At 35.4% G+C, this 19,483-nt stretch overlaps 1 protein-coding gene across 7 annotated transcripts in view; it reads right to left on the bottom strand.

Moving 5' to 3' along the window:
- Positions 1 to 19,483, bottom strand: part of RICTOR (RPTOR independent companion of MTOR complex 2) — a 119,238-nt gene that overhangs the window by 74,067 nt on the left and 25,688 nt on the right. For 4 of the 7 annotated variants that reach the window (XM_030330811.1, XM_030330828.1, XM_030330819.1 and 1 more), the window contains exon 3: positions 5,349 to 5,446. In XM_030330811.1, coding sequence (XP_030186671.1) covers positions 5,349 to 5,446 — 98 coding nt within the window. Of the gene's footprint in view, positions 1 to 5,348; positions 5,447 to 5,908; positions 5,932 to 15,838; positions 15,863 to 19,312; positions 19,319 to 19,483 lie in introns of those variants that run through there. The other 3 variants (XM_030330837.1, XM_030330846.1, XM_030330855.1) reach the window with 3 other exon arrangements.

Genomic DNA, 19,483 nt, shown 5'->3' with positions numbered 1-19,483 from the left:
AAAAAGGGAAAATATTTTTTAATGATGGAATGATCAAATTATGGTATATGTTTGTATGTATGTGTATGAATATACATATTTGTATACATATACATATATTTTGTGACTATATCTACACATATATATATATCTACACACATACATGCAGTTATAAAAACGTAGATCTATATTTATAAAAAGGAAAGGATTCTATGATATATTGGAAAGTAGAAAAAAGCAAACTATAAATCAACATATGTCATGATCTTGTTTGAAAAAAAAACCTTTGTGCATACATATATAATAAGTGGTAAATAAACTGAGCACTATATTAAACACAACTTTTTGTTTCACTCATTTAATTCTCACAACTCAATGAAATAAACACACACACACACACACACACACACACACACACAATCATATCAGAGAAGGGTAAATACTTCCTAGTGGTTACCTGTAGAGAATGGTATTTTTGTCACAGTGGTGAGGAAGATGGGAAGGGTATCTGAGAGAAGACTTTCACTTTTTACCATATATTGTTCTGTGCTGTTTTAATTTTTTATATTTAGCTTATACTATTTTTGAAGTTTTTTTTAAAAACAGTACCAAATAAAGACTCCTTTGGAACTTTCAATATGAATAGGAGATGAAATATAGGAAAAGAGAACTTTTAGAATGTAAAGACCTGAAATAGTTTCATCTTTAAACAGGTCTTTAGATTATAAGCATGTTGTCAGTTTTAAAAATAGGATACTGAGATTATATTCATCAGCAGTCTGTTATACACACTACTTTATCTAGTGCAATGATGTCAGAAGGCAAGCACGGGTGTGTGACATTCACATGGTTACAGGATCACATCACTAGCACCCTCTCTTCATGCCTTAAAAGGAAGTTTATTTCTGCAGATGAGGTCTACTCTCTAAAAGATTTTAGCCCCACTGATCTACTAAATTAAGTTAATCCTAACAGCAAGCTTCTACTTCATAACAAAACAACTAGTAGCACGACAAAAACTCATATTTAAAATGCAAAATCTTCTCAATGTAATATAAAACCTTTAATTAAACACTTGTTATATACCAGGCTTTGGAGTAAAAATGAAGAGTAGAAAAATAAATACTACATGTGATTTGTGCTTAAGAAACTCAGTTTAATAAGACAGTAACCCACAACAAATAATAACAAAAGAACAGATAAAATTTAGTAGACACACATAATCTGTTATGGGAACACAGAGAAGGGGGACCAACCAACTCCCAACTAGTCTAAGTGGCATCATAATTATTTTTCTTATTTACTTATTCTATAAAGATATTCATAGAGATTTCTCAGAATTTCTAACCATACAAGGAAATGTACTTACAGATTTTACAGAAATACCAGCTATGTAAATGTTTACGAACTTAGCTCTCCAACAAAATGGAATTCAAAGGCATATTATATTATGATTAAATTTACAGTAAGCATTTATTTTGCACAGGGTGCTTGAAGAAATTTTATAATAAAATCTACAGCCATTTATTTACAGTGGTGGTTCTTAACCAGGGGCAATTCTGTTCCCAAGGAAATATTTGGCAGTGTCTGGAGACATTTTTATTTGTCACAGCTGGTGGAGGTGTGCTACTGGCATCCAGGGGATAGAAGCAGGGATGCTGTTAAACATACTACAATGAAGAAGACAGCCTCCCAAAACAAATAATTATCTGGCCCAATATGTCGGAATTACTGAGGTCAAAAAAACCCTGTTACAGTAACAGCTTACCAATCTGCAATTTGTAAACTCTTAAGCAGACTCATGTCCTTAGAGTCAGCCAAAAAAAAAACAAAAACAAAAAACAAAAAAACAACTATAAAAATGGCAAAAAATACAAAAGCAAACAAAAACAAAGGCACTACCTGTTACGAAGTACATATTGTGTGCCAGGCATTGAACTGAGACCTTGCCTCTTTACCTGAGTAAAGAAATCTGCCCGAGACTGCCTTGCTAGTTAGGGTCAGAGCTAGGCTGTAAGTCTCTATCTATTTGATCTAAAGCTCATGTTTTTCCCATTGTTATCATAGGGCAGAAAACTGATTTTATCAAGTCCAGCGTTCGTGGACTTTACTAATGGGAGAGCCCCTCAGACCCCAACTCAAGGTTTAGTGCCTCATATTGTAGACAAATTCTAGTAAGTCTGGTTTTCTGGTTTTAAATCCATAAATAATTTATAATAGCAAATAGAAGGTTGCTATAAGCTAGCACAAGGGCCAGACGGAAATGTGAAAATTACAAAGAGAGGATATAGCAAAACAAAAAACAAGAATACAAGAAGCCCCAAAGCCTAGGGCCTTTATTAAGGAGATAAATCATTCTGTTATCTACAGTGGTACAATGGGGGAAGAGACAGGGAAAGGAGAGAGAAATGAGGGAAAGAGACAGAGGGAAGGGGGTAGAGAAAGGTGAAAAGAGAGGTGACAAAGGGAAAGAAGGAAAGAAAGAGAACAGAGAAGGAGAGAGTGAAGGGAAGACAGGGGAAAAGAGACTGGGAGAACACATACCAAGGAAAGACCAAGTAAAGAAAACAACTTAGTGAAATACTGTGGGTAAAATTCAAAGATACAGAAACAGTGAAATGGAAAAGGGAAGAAGGGAGAGGGCAAGTGACCTTAACCCAGAGGACCTGAGATTGAGACAGAAATAAATGGAAAACAGAGAAAGGAAAAAGGTGTCCAACAGATTCCTAAAATTAATGCTTTAACTACTATTCCAAAAAGCCTATATATGTACTGTCCATTATGGTTGGTATTTACTAGCCACAGGTTGCTATGAGCACTGTAAATGTGGCTAGTCTGAATTAAGATGTACTACATGAATATACATATTTGATTTCAAATATTTTGCATAAAAATATTAATAAACATTTCATCATTAATGTTTTATACTAATTATATCAAATGCAATAATCTGGATATACTGGATTAAAGAAAATGTATTGTTAAAAATAATTTCACACGCTTCTTTTTCCTTTTTTGGTGTGGTACTAGAAAATGTTAAATTATATTTGTGGTTCGCATTATAAATTCTACTGGATGATGCTGCTCTAGATTTTTAAGATTGCCTTAAGATCCATACTAGTGCCAGAGTGAAAAAAAAAAAAGAAATCACTGCCATCCTTACATCCATTCCCAACTTTCAGAATCCCAGCTGGCAAAAGATGTGGAACTACGTATCAAGATGTCAACCTGATTATGACAGGAACCATGAGTTCAAACAGGACATAAATCTATATGAAATTTGTTTTAAATGGTTAAATCTAGGCAAATGGTTAAGACTTATTCAAGATGAGTGAAGAATGTGAGATAAAACTGGGAAATTTAATAGAAGGGAGTGAAACCAGGAGATACCATTACAATCTTGAAAGAACTTTGGGTCTAAAAGACTTGACATTAGCTGATGAGCACACTGAAGAATGCATTTGAATATTTTCATTACATGCATTAAAAAATGAAAACATACCTAGGGATATTTTTGAAAACTCTTTCTCAAGCACTTATTCAATATTTTTGGAAGTTGCTTTAAAAATATTACGTTCTGGGGTGCCTGAGTGGCTCAGTCAGTGAAGCATCCGACTCTTGATTTTCAGCCCAGGTCATGATCACGGTTCGTGAGTTCACACCCTGCATCGGGCTCCGTGCAGACAGTGCGGAGCCTGCTTGGGATATTCTCTCTCTCTCTCTCAAAAATAAATAAACAGGGGCACCTGGGAAGCTCAGTTGGCTAAGCATCCAACTTTGGCTCAGGTCACGATCTCGTGGTTCATGAGTTCAAGCCCTGCGTCGGGCTCCATGCTGACAGCTCGGAGCCTAGAGCCCACTTCGGATTCTGTGTCTCCCTCTCTCTCTGCTCCTCCCCTGCTTGCTTGCACTCTGTTTCTCACTCTCTCTCAAAAATAAATAAACATTTAAAAATTTTTTTTAAATACATAAACAAATTAACTTTCTTGCCCCTCATATAATTTTCTCATGTTATATAAAAATACGTGCCAGGGGCGCCTGGTTAAGCTGCTGACTTTGGCTCGTGTCATGGTCTCGCAGTCTGTGAGTTTGAGCCCCGCATTGGGTTCTGTGCTGACAGCTCAGAGCCTGGAGCCTGCTTTAGATTCTGTGTCTTCCTCTCTCTCTCTGCCCCTCCCCTACTCATGCTGTCTCTGTCTCTCAAAAATGAATGTTACAAAAAAATAATAGTAATAAAAAAAATACATGCCAGAATATTCCAAACTTCACAAAAGAAAAATTAGCATGTATGTGCTTACTTCTCTAACTATGAAAAAAAATCTGCTCTATATAGAGCATTATTTCACATCACCATACTGAAAAAACAATTTTGGTACACAGTGACTATATTTTATCCGTTTATACCTGTGAAATAAAGTCCAAGCCATATCCAATTATTAATTAAACATTTTGGAAAGATTAAAACAGTGCCACTCAAACTTTAATGTACACACAATCTATTTGAGAATCTTTATTAAAATGGAGATTCTGGTTCAGTAGGTCTAGGGTGGAGCTAAGCAGTACATTTCAAACAAGCTTCAAGGTGATGCCAATGCTGCTGGTCTGTGGGTCACACTTTGAGTAGTACGGGGCTAACATATATAATTATTCCCAAATTTAAAATGTAGCAGAACAATGTATATTTAGTAAACTAAAAAAAATAGTAATTTTTCCCAAAGGAACCATTCTGTTTCCTATTTATGGCATCACCTCAAATAACAGGCATTTTAGTGTTTCCAAGAGTTGGTTGTCCAGAATTACTTCAAAAACCTACCATCGATCAAAGTCAAGAATTCTTGGATTCTAACAAAGATCAAGTCAGTATTTATTGGGGATGAGGGCCCCTATGTTTATCCTAGGCTCTAATTGAGATCCAGAAAATGGACATAGAATATCAGGGAAAAGAGAGAGGAAGTTTTATTATTTCTCTAGAAATTATGGTTGTGCCTATGAAATGCCACACACACACACATATACTTATTAATTATAAACATTTATCATATATTATCACATAAAAATGAGTTATTATTAAAAAGGCAAAAGAAACACACGTGAAAAATCCTGAAGACTGGAAGATGGACTTCTTAGTGACTGTTTTCTTTATTCTTTTCTGAACCTACCAAATTTTCTACAAGCAGCACATAATACTTCCATTATTCAAATACACTGTAATTAGTAACACATAACAAAATCCATGAGCAGCAGCAGAGGAAAGCACTAATATTGGGTGATTCCCCAAGAATTTGTTAATGGTAGTTAAAAAGCATCGGAAATAAGTATAAGGAACAGAATTTTAGATGATCATATTAATAAAGACTCAAGTTACTTACCTTAGTAAAGTTATTCAGATGGCCTAGTTTTCTCATATTTGATACTCCTTGCAATTTGGCCACATTTTGGAGAATCTCCCTTAAGTTGTCAGAAGGTTCTAGAAGAAAAGATAAGAGAATTTAACATAATTTTAAAAGAGTATTTTCCCAACCAAACACGTAAAACATGCAGTATTAAAATTCCACAACTTTGGCTCTTGGCTTAAAGTCTTACTCTCTATCTCAAATCCATCTACTTAGATGACTTCAGAGTCCATGTGGATGACTCATTAAATGACCTTCATGCCTCTACTCCATTCATACCTACGGTCCAACTCTGTGTATCTTCACCTGGAATTATTCATAACTACTAAATCTTAAATTTCAGCATCCCAACTATCACTTTTGGCTACAACATACAACAGACACCAAAAAAATACTGTCCTATTCAAATCAACCAAAAAACTGAACAAGATATATGAAACTACAGTTCTCAAAACATGGGACATCAGGAAGTAAAGAACAGTGATCCCTGAGAGATGAGAAACACACAAGTGTGCCCTACAATTGCCCCAGCTTACTGTCTTAAGAAAGTTTCCAGGCCGGGGTGCATGGGTGGCTCAGTGGGTTAAGCATCCGGTCTTGATTTCAGCTCTGGTCAAGATCTTGCTGTTCATGAAGTTGAGCCCCATGCTGGGCTCTGCGCTGATGGTGTGGAGCCTGTTTGGGATTCCCTCTCTCCCTCTCTCTCTGCCCCTCCACTGCTCGTGCTCGCTTGCTCGTTCTTTCTCTCTCTCAAAATAAACATTTAAAAAAAGTTTCCAGGCCTTGCTGCTGAGAGGAGAAATCCAGGCAAGTATTCTAAGCTTTAAAGACAGAGCTCAGAATCCAAGGAAACCAAAAAGAATTAGAAAACAGGGCCTGACACAGAGAGAAACTCTGAAGATCGGCAAAGGAACCCCTGAGGTAGTAGGTATAGCAGTGACTGCTGCATGTGTGTGAAGAAATTACTACTCAAAAGAATTAAAGGGAAGGGACCTTGCATGCACACATGACAGGGAGCAGTGCCTGTTCCTAACAGCCAGACTGAGAATCTTTATGGTTCACGTGCAGTGGTTAGAAAAGTCTTGGCTATGTAGTAGGGAACAATCAGATAATAGACTAAACACTTCTTTTATCCCACATAACAAATCTTCGAAGCTAGACTTGAAAGAATTAAACTATTTCCAAATAATTAAACTGTCTCAAACCAGAACTCAAGATTGATAAGAATTAGAAAAAATATGAAGCACCTAACAAGGAAAAATTTACAAGGTTTAACAGTCAGTCAAAATTGATCAGACACTCAAAGAAGCAGGAAAATATGACCTATCATAGGCAGAAAAATTAATCAACACAAAATGACCCAGAACTGACAGAGATGTTAGAATTAGCAGAAAAGAACATTAAAACAATTTTTATAACTATAGTGTACATGTGCAAAAACTTAAGGAGAAGCATGAAAGGTGTAAAAATCACTCAAATTGAATTTCTGAAGATGAAAAGTAAGTCTAAATGAAAATATGTCTGATGAAAATAAATACATAATAACTTATAGATGGCAAGAACTGTCAACTTGAAATTATCCAAAATGTAATACAGAGAAAAAAGAAATAAATGAAAGAACATCAGTGAACTGAAGGACTTCAAGTAACACAATTACAAAATATCTAACTGGAGTCCTCAAGGAAAGAAATGGGGGATAGAAAAGTTATTTGAAGAAATAATGGGTGAAAACTTTCCAAATTTGATGAAAATAAGCCAATAAACTCAAGAAGTTCAACCAATCTCAAGCACAAAACAGGAAGAAAACTAGACCACAGCACATCATAATCATTGCTCAAAACCACTGGCAGAGAAAATCTTAAAAGGAACCAGATTAAAAAAGACAAGTTACATGAAGAGGAGCAAAAAAGACTTCTCATGGGAAACAAGGCAAATGAGAAGACAGTAGAGTAACATCTTCAAAATACTGGGGGGGGAAATGCTTTAAATATGTAAAAAACATTTTTAGCTCACTTGCTTTACAAAAACAGGCAACGGCCAAATACGGCCCCATGGTTGGTAGTCCACCAACCAACTGGAATAGAGTGTCAATTTCCTCAGGTTGCTTGCTACAAGCTATTTTTCTATGAATATATTCATCATCCCATTTGTTTAAACAAAAGCACAATCTACAGAAGAAAAAAAAAGAGCATCACATCGCTGATTTTTAAGAGCCATTATGACTGCCTTTGAGATTTTTATCTGTTAACACAACACCAAAGAACTATTTGTTTTGAATTACTGTTTTCCTCAGCAAATGAAACTGCATTGTCTTATTTTACATTTAGCTTGCATCTGCCTACTTTCCTCCATTCTGTTATACTGGGTGTTAGCCATGACAACCACAAATTGGTTAGTGCCAAACCACTAAGCACACTACAAATCCCAGCTATTTCCAAGCACTTTAAAATTGCTACATACGGAGATCATTCATTTGATTTTAGAGCATCTCCTACAAATTTTGGATACTTTTTTTTTAAATTCCAATATAATTCAATCTAATTTTAGCTAGTTTAGTATACGTCTTTATAATTAGTGATTCTTTGAGGTTATCTTAAAAGTGGAATGAAAACAGCTCCCCACTGGGTAGAATCAGATCTACTAAAAAGAATTGCAAGCGACTGTGAATAAGTCAATGGTTAGTATTTAGTAGTATCTTTTCATTATTATAAATGGTACCTGGAGAGTTTAGGAAAAAATTGTAAGCCAATTGTATTAAAATGATTTAACTACATTTGAGAACTTTATACAAATATAATAACAACCCTCAAGGTAATTTAGAACCTAGAGCAGTTTGCAAAATCAGAGTTAAGATCATTAAAGCCAGTGTGAAATTCACCTAATGGAAACATATAATCTAACCAGTTCACATCAATTTATAATTAGGTTTTCAGGCACCAAACAAAGCTTCACTGAAGTGACTATACAGTTACTACTATGTAATGAGCTGACAGGACCCACAGTTAAGACCATCAATCTGGAAAGATACGTTCTTCACAAAAGCTTGTGGATTTCTAATTATTACCTATTTTCTAGGTACAAACCTGAGACATTTTTCAAAAACCACAATCTTGCTACAAAAATAGAATCTCTTATCTGAGTTCATTCATTCAACAAATATTATTTAAACATCTATTACAGTCAAGTACTATTTTAGGTAGTGAAAATACATCCGTGAGGAAGAGCGATCCCTTTTTAATGAAAACTGACAACAGCAACAAAAAAAAATCTCCATGCACGCAATGTAAAAATTGACAGGTGGTGAGAAGTCAACACTGGATCAAATGTTTACCAAATGAATAATGATATAAATAATGATATAAAATGAACCTAACACACTAATAATATAGATATTACAGATCAAAATGAACTAGCCTTTCTCCTTCCTCACTGCTTTCTTTTACATAATTAATTCCCAGGAACCCCAACTGCAGACAACTTTCAAAGTTTCTTCATAACATATTTGCTGAAAAACAGAAGCTGTTTCCTCCCAGATACTATGCTACTTCCCAAACCAATTCAAAATAGTTTTGGGGCATTTCAGATAAAACACCATGTAATGTCATGTGCTAGAACTTTCTCATAGAAAGATCAGGTTAGGGGCACCTGGGTGGCCCAGGTGGTTGAACGTCTGTCCAACTCTTGATTTTCACTCAGGTTGTGATCCCAGGGATTTGGGATCAATCCCCCTGTCAGGCTGAGCGTGGAGCTTGCTTAAAATATTCTCTCTCTCTCTCTCTCTCTCTCTCTGCTTAACATATTCTCTCTCTGTCTCTTTCCCCCTCTGCCCCTCTCCCCAGCTCACTGCATCTCTCTCTCTAAAATTAGAAGGAGGAGGAGGAAGAGGAGGACAGGGAAGGGGAACGGGAAGGAAAAATATCAAGTTAAAGTTCCGCCCGGAAATTAAATGAGAAAATCCCTGGTTTCTTCCTTACCTGCCAGATCAGGAATCTGCAAACTTTTTCTGTAAAGATCCAGACAGTATTTTAAACTTTGCAGGCCATAAAGTCTCTGTTGCAACTACTCAACTCTGCTGTTGTACCAAGAAAGCAATTGTAGAAAATACATGAATGAATGAATGTGTTTATTTCAAGAAAGCGAACTTGGCTCACATAATTTGGTGCTGTAATTTGGCAACTCCTGTGCTAGATAGTCAGAACTTAACACTAGAAAGAATAATGAGCAAGCTGAGATCAATGTGTTGCTTCATTGGGGATTGGGGAAGATGGAGAAGAAGCAAAAAGAAATTTAAGGAGTTTACCTCTTTTTATTTATTCCTACTCTCACTTAATGTTTCCAATTTAACTTCTCCAAAACTACCTACTGATAACAGTGCTATGTGAGAAGTATAAAGAACAAGTGAGATAATTTACTAGTATATTCCCAGAAGCCTTGATGTTTAGGAAACCCACAGCAGTGTAAGGGGGAAAAAATGTGGCTAGCTGACAATGATGACAAACCATTCAAAAGCAAGGAAGCAAAACATAAAAAAAAAAAAAAAATTAGTAGAATTACAGTGGCTCTTTTCCTCTTATTGTGTAACTGGTAAGTCTTATGAGTGTTCCTGACAAATCTCTCTGGAGGTAATGAAATGACTGCATTCAACTCTAAGTATCCAGCAATTTAGTATTATATAAACCCATATACATAGAGATACATATATACAGAAAAATAAACAAATCTTTTACCTATATCTATATATCTACTGACAGGTATATACACAATCATTCCCTTCCAGTTCAATTCTCCATACAGGTACACATGTATGTACATGCACAAATGTATATGTATTTACGTGTGAATAAACATGCATTTATTTTTAAGTGTTTTCAATATTTACTTTGAAACATGCTGCAATAAACTTTATATACATATATCTTTACCTGTCAGTAAATACACAACATAAAACTGATTTTTAATTTAGGTTTGGGGCACCTGGGTGGCTCAGCTGGTTAAGTGTTGACTTGCTCAGATCATGATCTTGTGGTTGGTGGGTTTCAGCCCCACGTGGGGCTGTGCGCTGACAGCTGAGAGCCTGGAGCCTGCTTGGGATTCTGTGTCTCCCTCTCTCTCTCTGCCCCTCCCCCCCCGCCCCCGCTCACACTCTCTCTCCCTCTCAAAAAAATAAACACTAAAAAAATTTAAATAGGGGCGCCTGTGTGGCTCAGTCAGTTAAGCGTCCAACTTTGGCTCAGGTCATGATCTCACGGTCCGTGGGTTCAAGCCCCGCGTCGGGCTCTGTGCTGACAGCTCAGAGCCTAGAGCCTGCTTCAGATTCTGTGTCTCCCTCTCTCTCTACCCCTCTTCAGCTCACACACACTCTCTCTCTCTCTCTCAAAAACAAATAAACTTAAAAATAAATAAATAAAATTAAATTAAAAATTTTTAAATAAATTTAGGTTCAAATGCACAGTAAATTAATGACCAAAAACTACTGGCATCCAGCTATTTGGGTAAAGAACAACTATGGAATAAAAAAGAACTAGATTCAACTCCAATTTATTCACCTACAAACCATGTAGGCTAAATTACTTAATCTCATGGGCATCCATTTTTTCCTATGTATAGTGAAAATACTAATTACCTACCTTGAAAGCATTGTTACAAGAAGTGAGGTGCTTAGCAGTGTCTAGCCCATAACAAACACTTAAGAAACATAGCAACTATAACTGAAAGTTACTATTTTTTCAGTAAAAACAATTTTTATGGGTCATACGAAAATTATGCAGTTAGCCCAAGCAAATGTTTAACTTGCACATTAGCGTGTCTAAATTAACGAACTTTTGTTTTATGTTTTAGAGCATTAATTTTATGATCCAAGATTTGCTCATTTTTAAAGTGGAAACTTATTTTATTTGCCTTCTTGAAATATCAAACGGGGCACCTGGGTGGCTCAATCGGTTGAGCAACCGACTTCGGCTCAGGTCATGATCTCACGGTTTGTGAGTTCGAGCCCCACATCGGGCTCTGTGCTGACAGCTCAGAGCCCGGAGCCTGCTTTTGATTCTGTGTCTCCCTCTCTCTGTCCCTCCCCCACTCATGCTCTATCTCTCTCTATCTCAGAAATAAATAAACATTAAAAAAAATTATAAAAAAGAAAATATCAAACAGGAATTAGAAGTGGGAGCAGAGTAAAACAATATTCTCTGTGATTTATTTGTGAATACACATGAAAAATGCTAATAAGCAAATAGCTAGAAAAGTTAGGTGCATAAGAATTTAATATAACAAAATTAAACATGACTATATGAATCTTTTATGTACTTAATATCTTTATTATTATCTATGATTATTGAAAGCAGACATAATGATTAAAAATAATGGGAATTAGTATAGTTGGTATTTTGCAAAAGCCAAGGGCAAATCTGTCCCCCTCCACTAGCCAAGACACTGGGAGTATATCTTCTCACCCCTACCCACAGGTCCAAAAGTTGAGGAAGAACTGCTTCAAGTTCTCTAACATTTCCTGTAACTCTAACAATTATTAATATCAAAGAGATAGAATTTAGTAGGGAAAGGATATATTCTGCTAACAGCATCCTGGGAAAAGGACCTTCCTTTTACCTGTACTGCAGAGGAACTCAGAACTTCCCAAAAGAGCCTATTGAACCTTTGGATACTTTTTCTTATACCAATGACAAAATATGCCCCTTTCGAACTTTCATCATTTGTTCTGGTATAACCGTATGGAATGCAAAACAAGTACTACTGTCTTTCACATACTGAAAACAATCATATTTCCTCTCTGTAGCAGATAATAATCTTTTAATCACTGACATATTTTGAATATAAAAACTGTAGTAGAGATGTGCAAGGAAAATCTATCAATTACTACTGCCAATAAATCAGTTTAATTATAATCTTAACTGTCAAGTTTATCATACTAAAAACTGAAAGTTTTCACTTAGGGCTATTTTACAAGTATGATAGACACGAAGCACCTCTTGAAAGGGAATGATTTGGACAGGGGCAGGAGTACAGTGGTCAGCAAGATGACACTAGGTTTCTTTAGCCTGGCCTGGACTGGCCCTTGTCTACCCAACTTGGGGAAAAATCCTTCTCCCTCTCAAAGTCTGGCTCAGATGTATAAAGATTTTCCCTAACCTAAAGCTCCCTTCTTTATGTTCCCATGACACATTCTTCATACCACTATCGCAGCAGTTACGGCAGCCTATCTATATCTGATCTGTCTGGCTTCCAATTTACACCTATTGTTCTACTATAATTATCAATACCACCTCCTTTCACTCTGTAAAGGATCCTATGTTATATTATAAATGATATGATTACTGTAATTATAAACTTCAACTATTGTTAATAGGATTTCCTTACAACTAGATCTGTCCTCTATTTCTCTTTCCAAGAGAGTAGAATAGTTTTGCTGGGTTCTTGTTCCGGTGTCCTACTTGTACCGTGATGGCAGGAAAAGCAAAGGTGACTTCTTCTGCTGTAACATTCTGAGATGGTCTTCCCAATGGCCCAGGGATTCAGATCTCTTTCCCTCCACTTCAATTCTGGATTGTCAAGTTACCTCACCTCACACTTTTCTCTTCCTATTTATTCAAAAATACATCTTCCTTTCTATAATTCCAAAAAAGAATTGCTCATTTTGAATGATTTCAAGGGGAAAAGATTTATATTTTATTGAAGGAGAAGGGAGGTTCTTGTTGAAGGTTATCATTGCTACCATTGACTTGATAAATTAAATACATGACATCTACCAGTTCACTGATGTGATTGGTTTATAATGTTAGGAACAAAAACCATGTTTTTGTTGGTTTCTTACACGTTTAATTGGTTTATTACAAGCATGTTATAACTGTAAGATATAGGCCAGGATTGATTAAGGTATAGAACATGAAAAAGTCGGCTAGAAAGTGTCAAATGATTCATTTGAACAGAACTTCTATTAAAAGATATATGAATATATAATCTTAATAATTAGAATTATATATTCTACAGGCTTTATTTCAAATCATTCTTTGAATAAACTATAAATAAAATTAATATAAATCACTTAAATTATTTTTAAGTTAAACTTTAAATAATAGCCTATTCTTCCAAAAGTTCCCAAAGAAAAAAAATTCTAATATTAAGATTATATAATGGGAATAATATAGCAGGAGCACAGGCTTCTCCTTTAGATTACATTTAGCCATTTTATTACTTACATAATTAAAAATATAAATGTATTCCATAAAGCATAGCTTTGACCTATCCTGGAAGTAGTTCTGTATGTAGATTTCTAAGTTTCATTCAATTGTACATTTCAGTGATCACTATATGCCATATACTGTGCCAACTGCTGGGTGAGGAATGTTAATAAACATAAGATATAAGATATGGTCTCAGCCCTAGAGACCAAAATTAAATGAGAAAATAAAGTAATATAACACAGAGGTTGGTAAAGTAATATAACACAGAGGTTGGTAATAAATATTATGGGAACAAAAGAAGGGTGCCTGACAGGCTTCACTGGACGGTGAGACAAGTGAGGACAGGAAACCTATCTTTCACACATGCAACCCTGGCCTCTGACACAATCCCAGACACATGGTGGGTTTTCGATAAACACTGGTTGAAAGAAAGACTGAAAAAGGCAGACGGATGGCAAAAAGTAGTATGTGAGGGGTGCCTGGGTGGCTCAGTCAGTTGGGCATCTGACTTCAGCTCAGGTCATGATCCCACAGTCCGTGAGTTCGAGCCCCGTGTCAGGCTCTGTGCTGACAGCTCAGAGCCTGGAGCCTGCTTCAGATTTTGTGTCTCCCTCTCTCTCTGCCCCTCCCCTGCTCATGCTCTGTCTCTGTCTCAAAAATAAATAAAAACATTAAAAAAAATTTTTTAAAGTAGTATGTGAACAACATGGAAACATGAAGAAGTGCTATTTTCCTCAAGGAACAGCAAGAAATTCTATACTCCCAGAAAACAAGATGATCGGGAAGAATAAGGGAAAGTGAAGATGCATTACAATGGCCTGTTGAAATATACTAAGAAACTTAGATACCTTTGGACAAAGGGTATTTACTAAGAAAAACACTTATGCAAGTAGATGGCATATCAGCTCTGTGTTTTAGAAAGACAACTTTGGGAAACAGACTGTAGGAAGGAGAAAGGCAAGTATAAACAGAGGTTACAAATTCTTCCATGCAAGAAACTTCATCAGTAATGAATCAGATGGTCAGAAAGGTAGAGAATTAGAGACAGGAGGAAAGGTAGAGGAAGGAGCTAAGAATAAATCCAGGTTTCTCAAGTGGGTAACCTAGAAAATCCTAGAGCAAGTGCAGATTTAGGGAATAATTTTTTACCATTTGTAGTAATAAGTGTATGCACCAAAAACAAGCAACAACAACAAAAAATACCTCATAATGTTGTATGTTAAAATGATGAAGCAAAATAACTGGCTATTTGGCCTGCATACAAAAGAGACTTACAGGCCAATGGTTTTCAAACTTGTGTTCTAAGAAATACATGAGTTATAATAGGAAACACTGATTCCAGAGCCAAGTATGCCTAGAAAGGGACCCACAGTAATGTGCATTTACAAGAGGTATCCCAATGATCCTTATACACACTACAACATGCTAGAAAGACTGCCAGAATGTTATGTGACTCGATTCTGATACCTTTTGGATTATTTGATCTGAACTCTAAGAGATAAAAAGCTACTTTATGAAATATGCTTCTGTATCATTTTCAAATAAGAATGTTACAATATGAAACAAACAACACCCCCCCAGACAAAACAAATTACTAATACATATAGAGAACATGCAATATCATACTATATTTTTACATGAATAATCTCTTTTAATGTCCACACCAACCAGATAAGGTAGGTTACTATTATAACATCTTCACGGTAAGAAATGAGTCTTAAAGAGACAGTAGTTGCCTCAAGTTACATAAATACCAGAACTGACAATAGAATTTGAACCTAAGCAATCTAATGTCTGCCCTTATTCCACAGTATACATACAATCACTCTACAGTCATTATACTGCCTTTTATAGGATAATGTCTGTTCAGTATACATAGCAGTTTGTAATTACACATTTATTTATCTGACTGATACTTATCTCCCCACACTCTAAGTCTGCTTTAGTTCACCACTGTGTCATCCTAATACCTAGAACAATGGTTGACACACTAGTAACCACTTAGAAAAAATTACTGAATATACTGTTCAGAAAAAAATTCATAAAAACTTTAAAATATACCAAGCTCTGTTTCTTGATCTACGTACTAGTTTCACAAGTGTGTCAATCTGTGAAAATTCACTGAGCAATACACACGTAATGTATCTATTCTCTCTCAGTATAATTTAACAAAGTTAAAAAATAAAAATAAAAACAAAAACAGATTTGTTATATTATCAGATATCACAGACTACATTTATTCTCCATTAACAGTAAACAGGAATTTGTTACCTTGATTTTTCACAATCTGCCATTTATAACAAAAGAAGTCCTCATGTCAGAACTGTGAATATTAAAATGCAAGAATTTACAAGGTAATACTATCTTATGATTAACTGTAGCAACAGCTATAGTACAGATGTTTGTAAAAGAGGAACAAATAAAGAAGATCATGTTGCTTTAAAACATAGCTATTTTACAACTCTGAGGACAAAAAAAAAAAAAAAAAAAAAGGAAGTTATTCCCTTTAACCTAACCAAAATATCTTGCTATTGCTCTGAAGAGGAATCTGTAAGAATCTATTTAATACAATTGACAAGGTAACTATCTTTTTTGCCCATTCAAATTTGTCAAATACAAATGTTTTAAATGACATTGCCTAGGAATACAAAAACAAAGAAAAAGGTAGATATTCAAGCCTGTTCTCTCCCTTCAGAAAAATCACCTTCCTGGTTCTCCTCTGCTCTTCTCCCCACACTTCCAAACACTGTATTTATATTCATGGCAGTGTTAGAAATCACACTCTGGGATGCAATAGTTGGATAAACATCTAAAGCCTAACTATTTACCTTCCCTAGTAGTCCTCTAATCATTCCATCATTATCTATTTTTACATGGTAAATGATTTGTGAATTTATAAAGATTTTCCCGTAAAGACGATTCAGGTGTTTGAGGTAAAAAAAAAAAAAAAAAAAAAAAAAAAAAGGAGAAAGGCTGCTTGACAGGGAAAAGAAAAAAAAAAAGTATGATGTGCTTTCTTAGAGTTCATCTCTTTCCCTTCCTCACAATAAAATTCCACATCAGTGGAATACTTGGGTTTATAACACAGTAATGAGGTATGTGTGGAAGAGAACTGTAACCATATTCCCAAAGCACTTTACTTTGTGCACAAGTACAAAGTATACACAAGTATATACCATGCACAGAAGACATTCACCAGTCTACAGAAGTGGCTGTCATTCAAAGATTTCTGTCGTGACATTTACTTTAATGTCATTTTTTTGTCAGAAAAATATGAAAAATACTGTCTGCAATAGAGCATTTTCTAAGATAGTAAAACTAAAAGCAATAACTATATTAAAAATACAATCACTGGATGTTGTACTGTAATTTCTATGTCTTAATTTACTATATTTACAAAGATATTTGTAAAATTATTAGATTTCCACAGTACCCTAATGAGGAAATCTTTTATTATATGAGAAAGATCCTGTTTGTCTTTGAAACAATTCACTATGTAAATAAGCCTGTAAAAGAATAGAACAGCCGGGCCTAAGGCGTAGACAATTAATTGTGATATACACCCAGCCTATTAGAATTATTTAGAAGTTAGTTGTACATTTTGCTTGTACGGCTACTTTCATGTTTCTATTTTTCTCTACAAAACATGACTATTTATAGTTTCAGAGCAATTGTCTGACAGGTGGCTTCTATGAATGTAATGAAGGGCTTCTTCACTCTCAGAAACTGATAAAGGAGCAAAAGGGTAAAAATTCACTTTGGCTGCAGGACATTTTAGTGTGGGTTAGAAATCTATTGCAGTGTTATTACCTAACATTTCCATTTGTATTCCTGATTCTCCATTTTATCTCATTCTAGTATTTCTACCATTAGTTACTATTTCTCATTCATCTCTTTCACTAACTCTTTTAACCTATCTTCAAACAAAACAAAACATGCTTCTGCCACTCTTCCATTTTTGAAGTAACATAACTTCTTTTAACATATCTCTGAACTTCAAGTTAATTTATTCTTACCTCATTATCTCCTAAACATCATCAATCTAGGTCAGTGTTCCACTAAAAGTTGTTCTCAAGTTTACTACTTGCCCTAATGCAAGGGTTTTTTCTCAGCTCTTCAAACTCCTTGACTTTTCCATTACAGTACTGGCCAATATGATAGCCAAATCTACCTTCTGTCCCTTGGTTTCTATAATTATACTGTCTTGGCCCTCCTTCATAACTATTTCTCACTGCTCCTTGTGTGTCCCTTTGTCTGTATTCTTCCTCCTGCTTCATATCCTTTAACATGACCTAAAGTTGTATCCTTTGCCCTCTGGTTTCTCTTTTCATCGTCTCCCTAACTATAACAAACTCAGTTTTCATTTTTTTTTTTTTTACTTAATATGAAATTTATTGTCAAATTGGTTTCATACAACACCCAGTGCTCAGTTTTCATTTTTTAAGTAAACAATGCCCCAAATTTTCAATTCTAGATTTCATCTTCAAATAGAGCACCATAGCTCAGTCTCTGGTGGTCTGTCTACCTCAAATTCATTATGTCCAATAATCAAATTAATTTAAACATCAAAAAAGAAAAAACAAAAAACTTCCCCAAATTTCCTTTTTCAGGAAACAGTAATAGTCTTAACTAGGAAGTTATACCCAGGTAGTTACCAAATATCTTAAGTGTATGTATCTTAAGCATCTCTTATAGAGACTATCTCCCAACAGACTCCTGTTTTCATATACTACTAAGTTCTGAATCAGTGATTTGCAGATATTGCCATATTTAGCAGTATGTTTTTATGGTTAAGTAAAATCATTTCTATACACCAAACAAGACACAACTCACCTAAAATTATGAAAACAAAAACATACTGGCTAATCTGGAGTCCCATGCATGAAAAGAAACACATGAAAAATTAACCTTTTCATCAACATTGATGAATGATAATTTTAGGGGGCCTTGGTGGCTCAGTTGGTTAAGTGTCAGACTCCTGGGGTGCCTGGGTGGCTCAGTCGGTTGAGCGTCTGACTTCAGCTCAGGTCATGATCTCACCACTTGTGGGTTCGAGCCCCGCGTCGGGCTCTGTGCTGTTAGCTCAGAGCCTGCTTCGGATTCTGTGTCTCCCTCTCTCTCTGTCCCTCCCCTGCTCATGCTTTGTCTCTGTCTCAAAAATAAATTAATAAAAACATTAAAAAAAAAAAAAGTGTCAGACTCCTGATTTCAGCTCAGGTCATGATCTCGCGGTTCATGAGTTCAAGTCCCACATCAGGTTCTGCGGTGACCGTGAGGAGCCTGCTTTGGATTCTCTCTCTGCCCACATACACTCTCTCTCTCTCAAAATAAATACATAAACTTAAAAAAAAAAAAAGTTTAAAAACTGATCATTTTAATCAGGCAAAAATAAAACACATAATTAATGTGTATAAGTGTAAACAAGTCCTCTAATTACAAGTTTTCTACTTGTTATTCTTCCCTACGTTGCACTTGAACATTCATAAAAAATTACATAATACCAATAATCAAAATCTAAAAGCAAATTTACAAAGTCTCTTTGAATTAACCTTTCAAAGCTTTGACCTACTATAAATGAAACCAGTATACTGTATCTCTTTGGTTACATCTTGCATGAACAGGAGGTTTGAATATGATCTACTAACTGCTAATTCTTTTTATATTTATTTATGCATTCTGATAATGCTTTTGAGACATCTGTTTTCCATATTTCCACTAAAGGACCACAATGTTTCACTTGAAAACCTGGGGTCAGATAAAGTTAGGAATTCAAATATTTTTATTTTAAAATGTAGTATTTACCAGAGATGCACTATCCCCGGAAAGGTCAGAGGCAACATTGCCTACTCCCCCACGGTAGGATTTTTTAGGTGAAAGATGTGAGCAGACACGCTGAGATAATACAAATTCTGGTCA

This window comes from Lynx canadensis, chromosome A1 (assembly GCF_007474595.2).
Source record: "Lynx canadensis isolate LIC74 chromosome A1, mLynCan4.pri.v2, whole genome shotgun sequence".
Lineage (NCBI taxonomy): Eukaryota > Metazoa > Chordata > Mammalia > Carnivora > Felidae > Lynx > Lynx canadensis.
The sequence above is the reverse complement of the archived record's forward strand: the minus strand, read 5'-3'. Positions and strand labels throughout refer to the sequence as shown.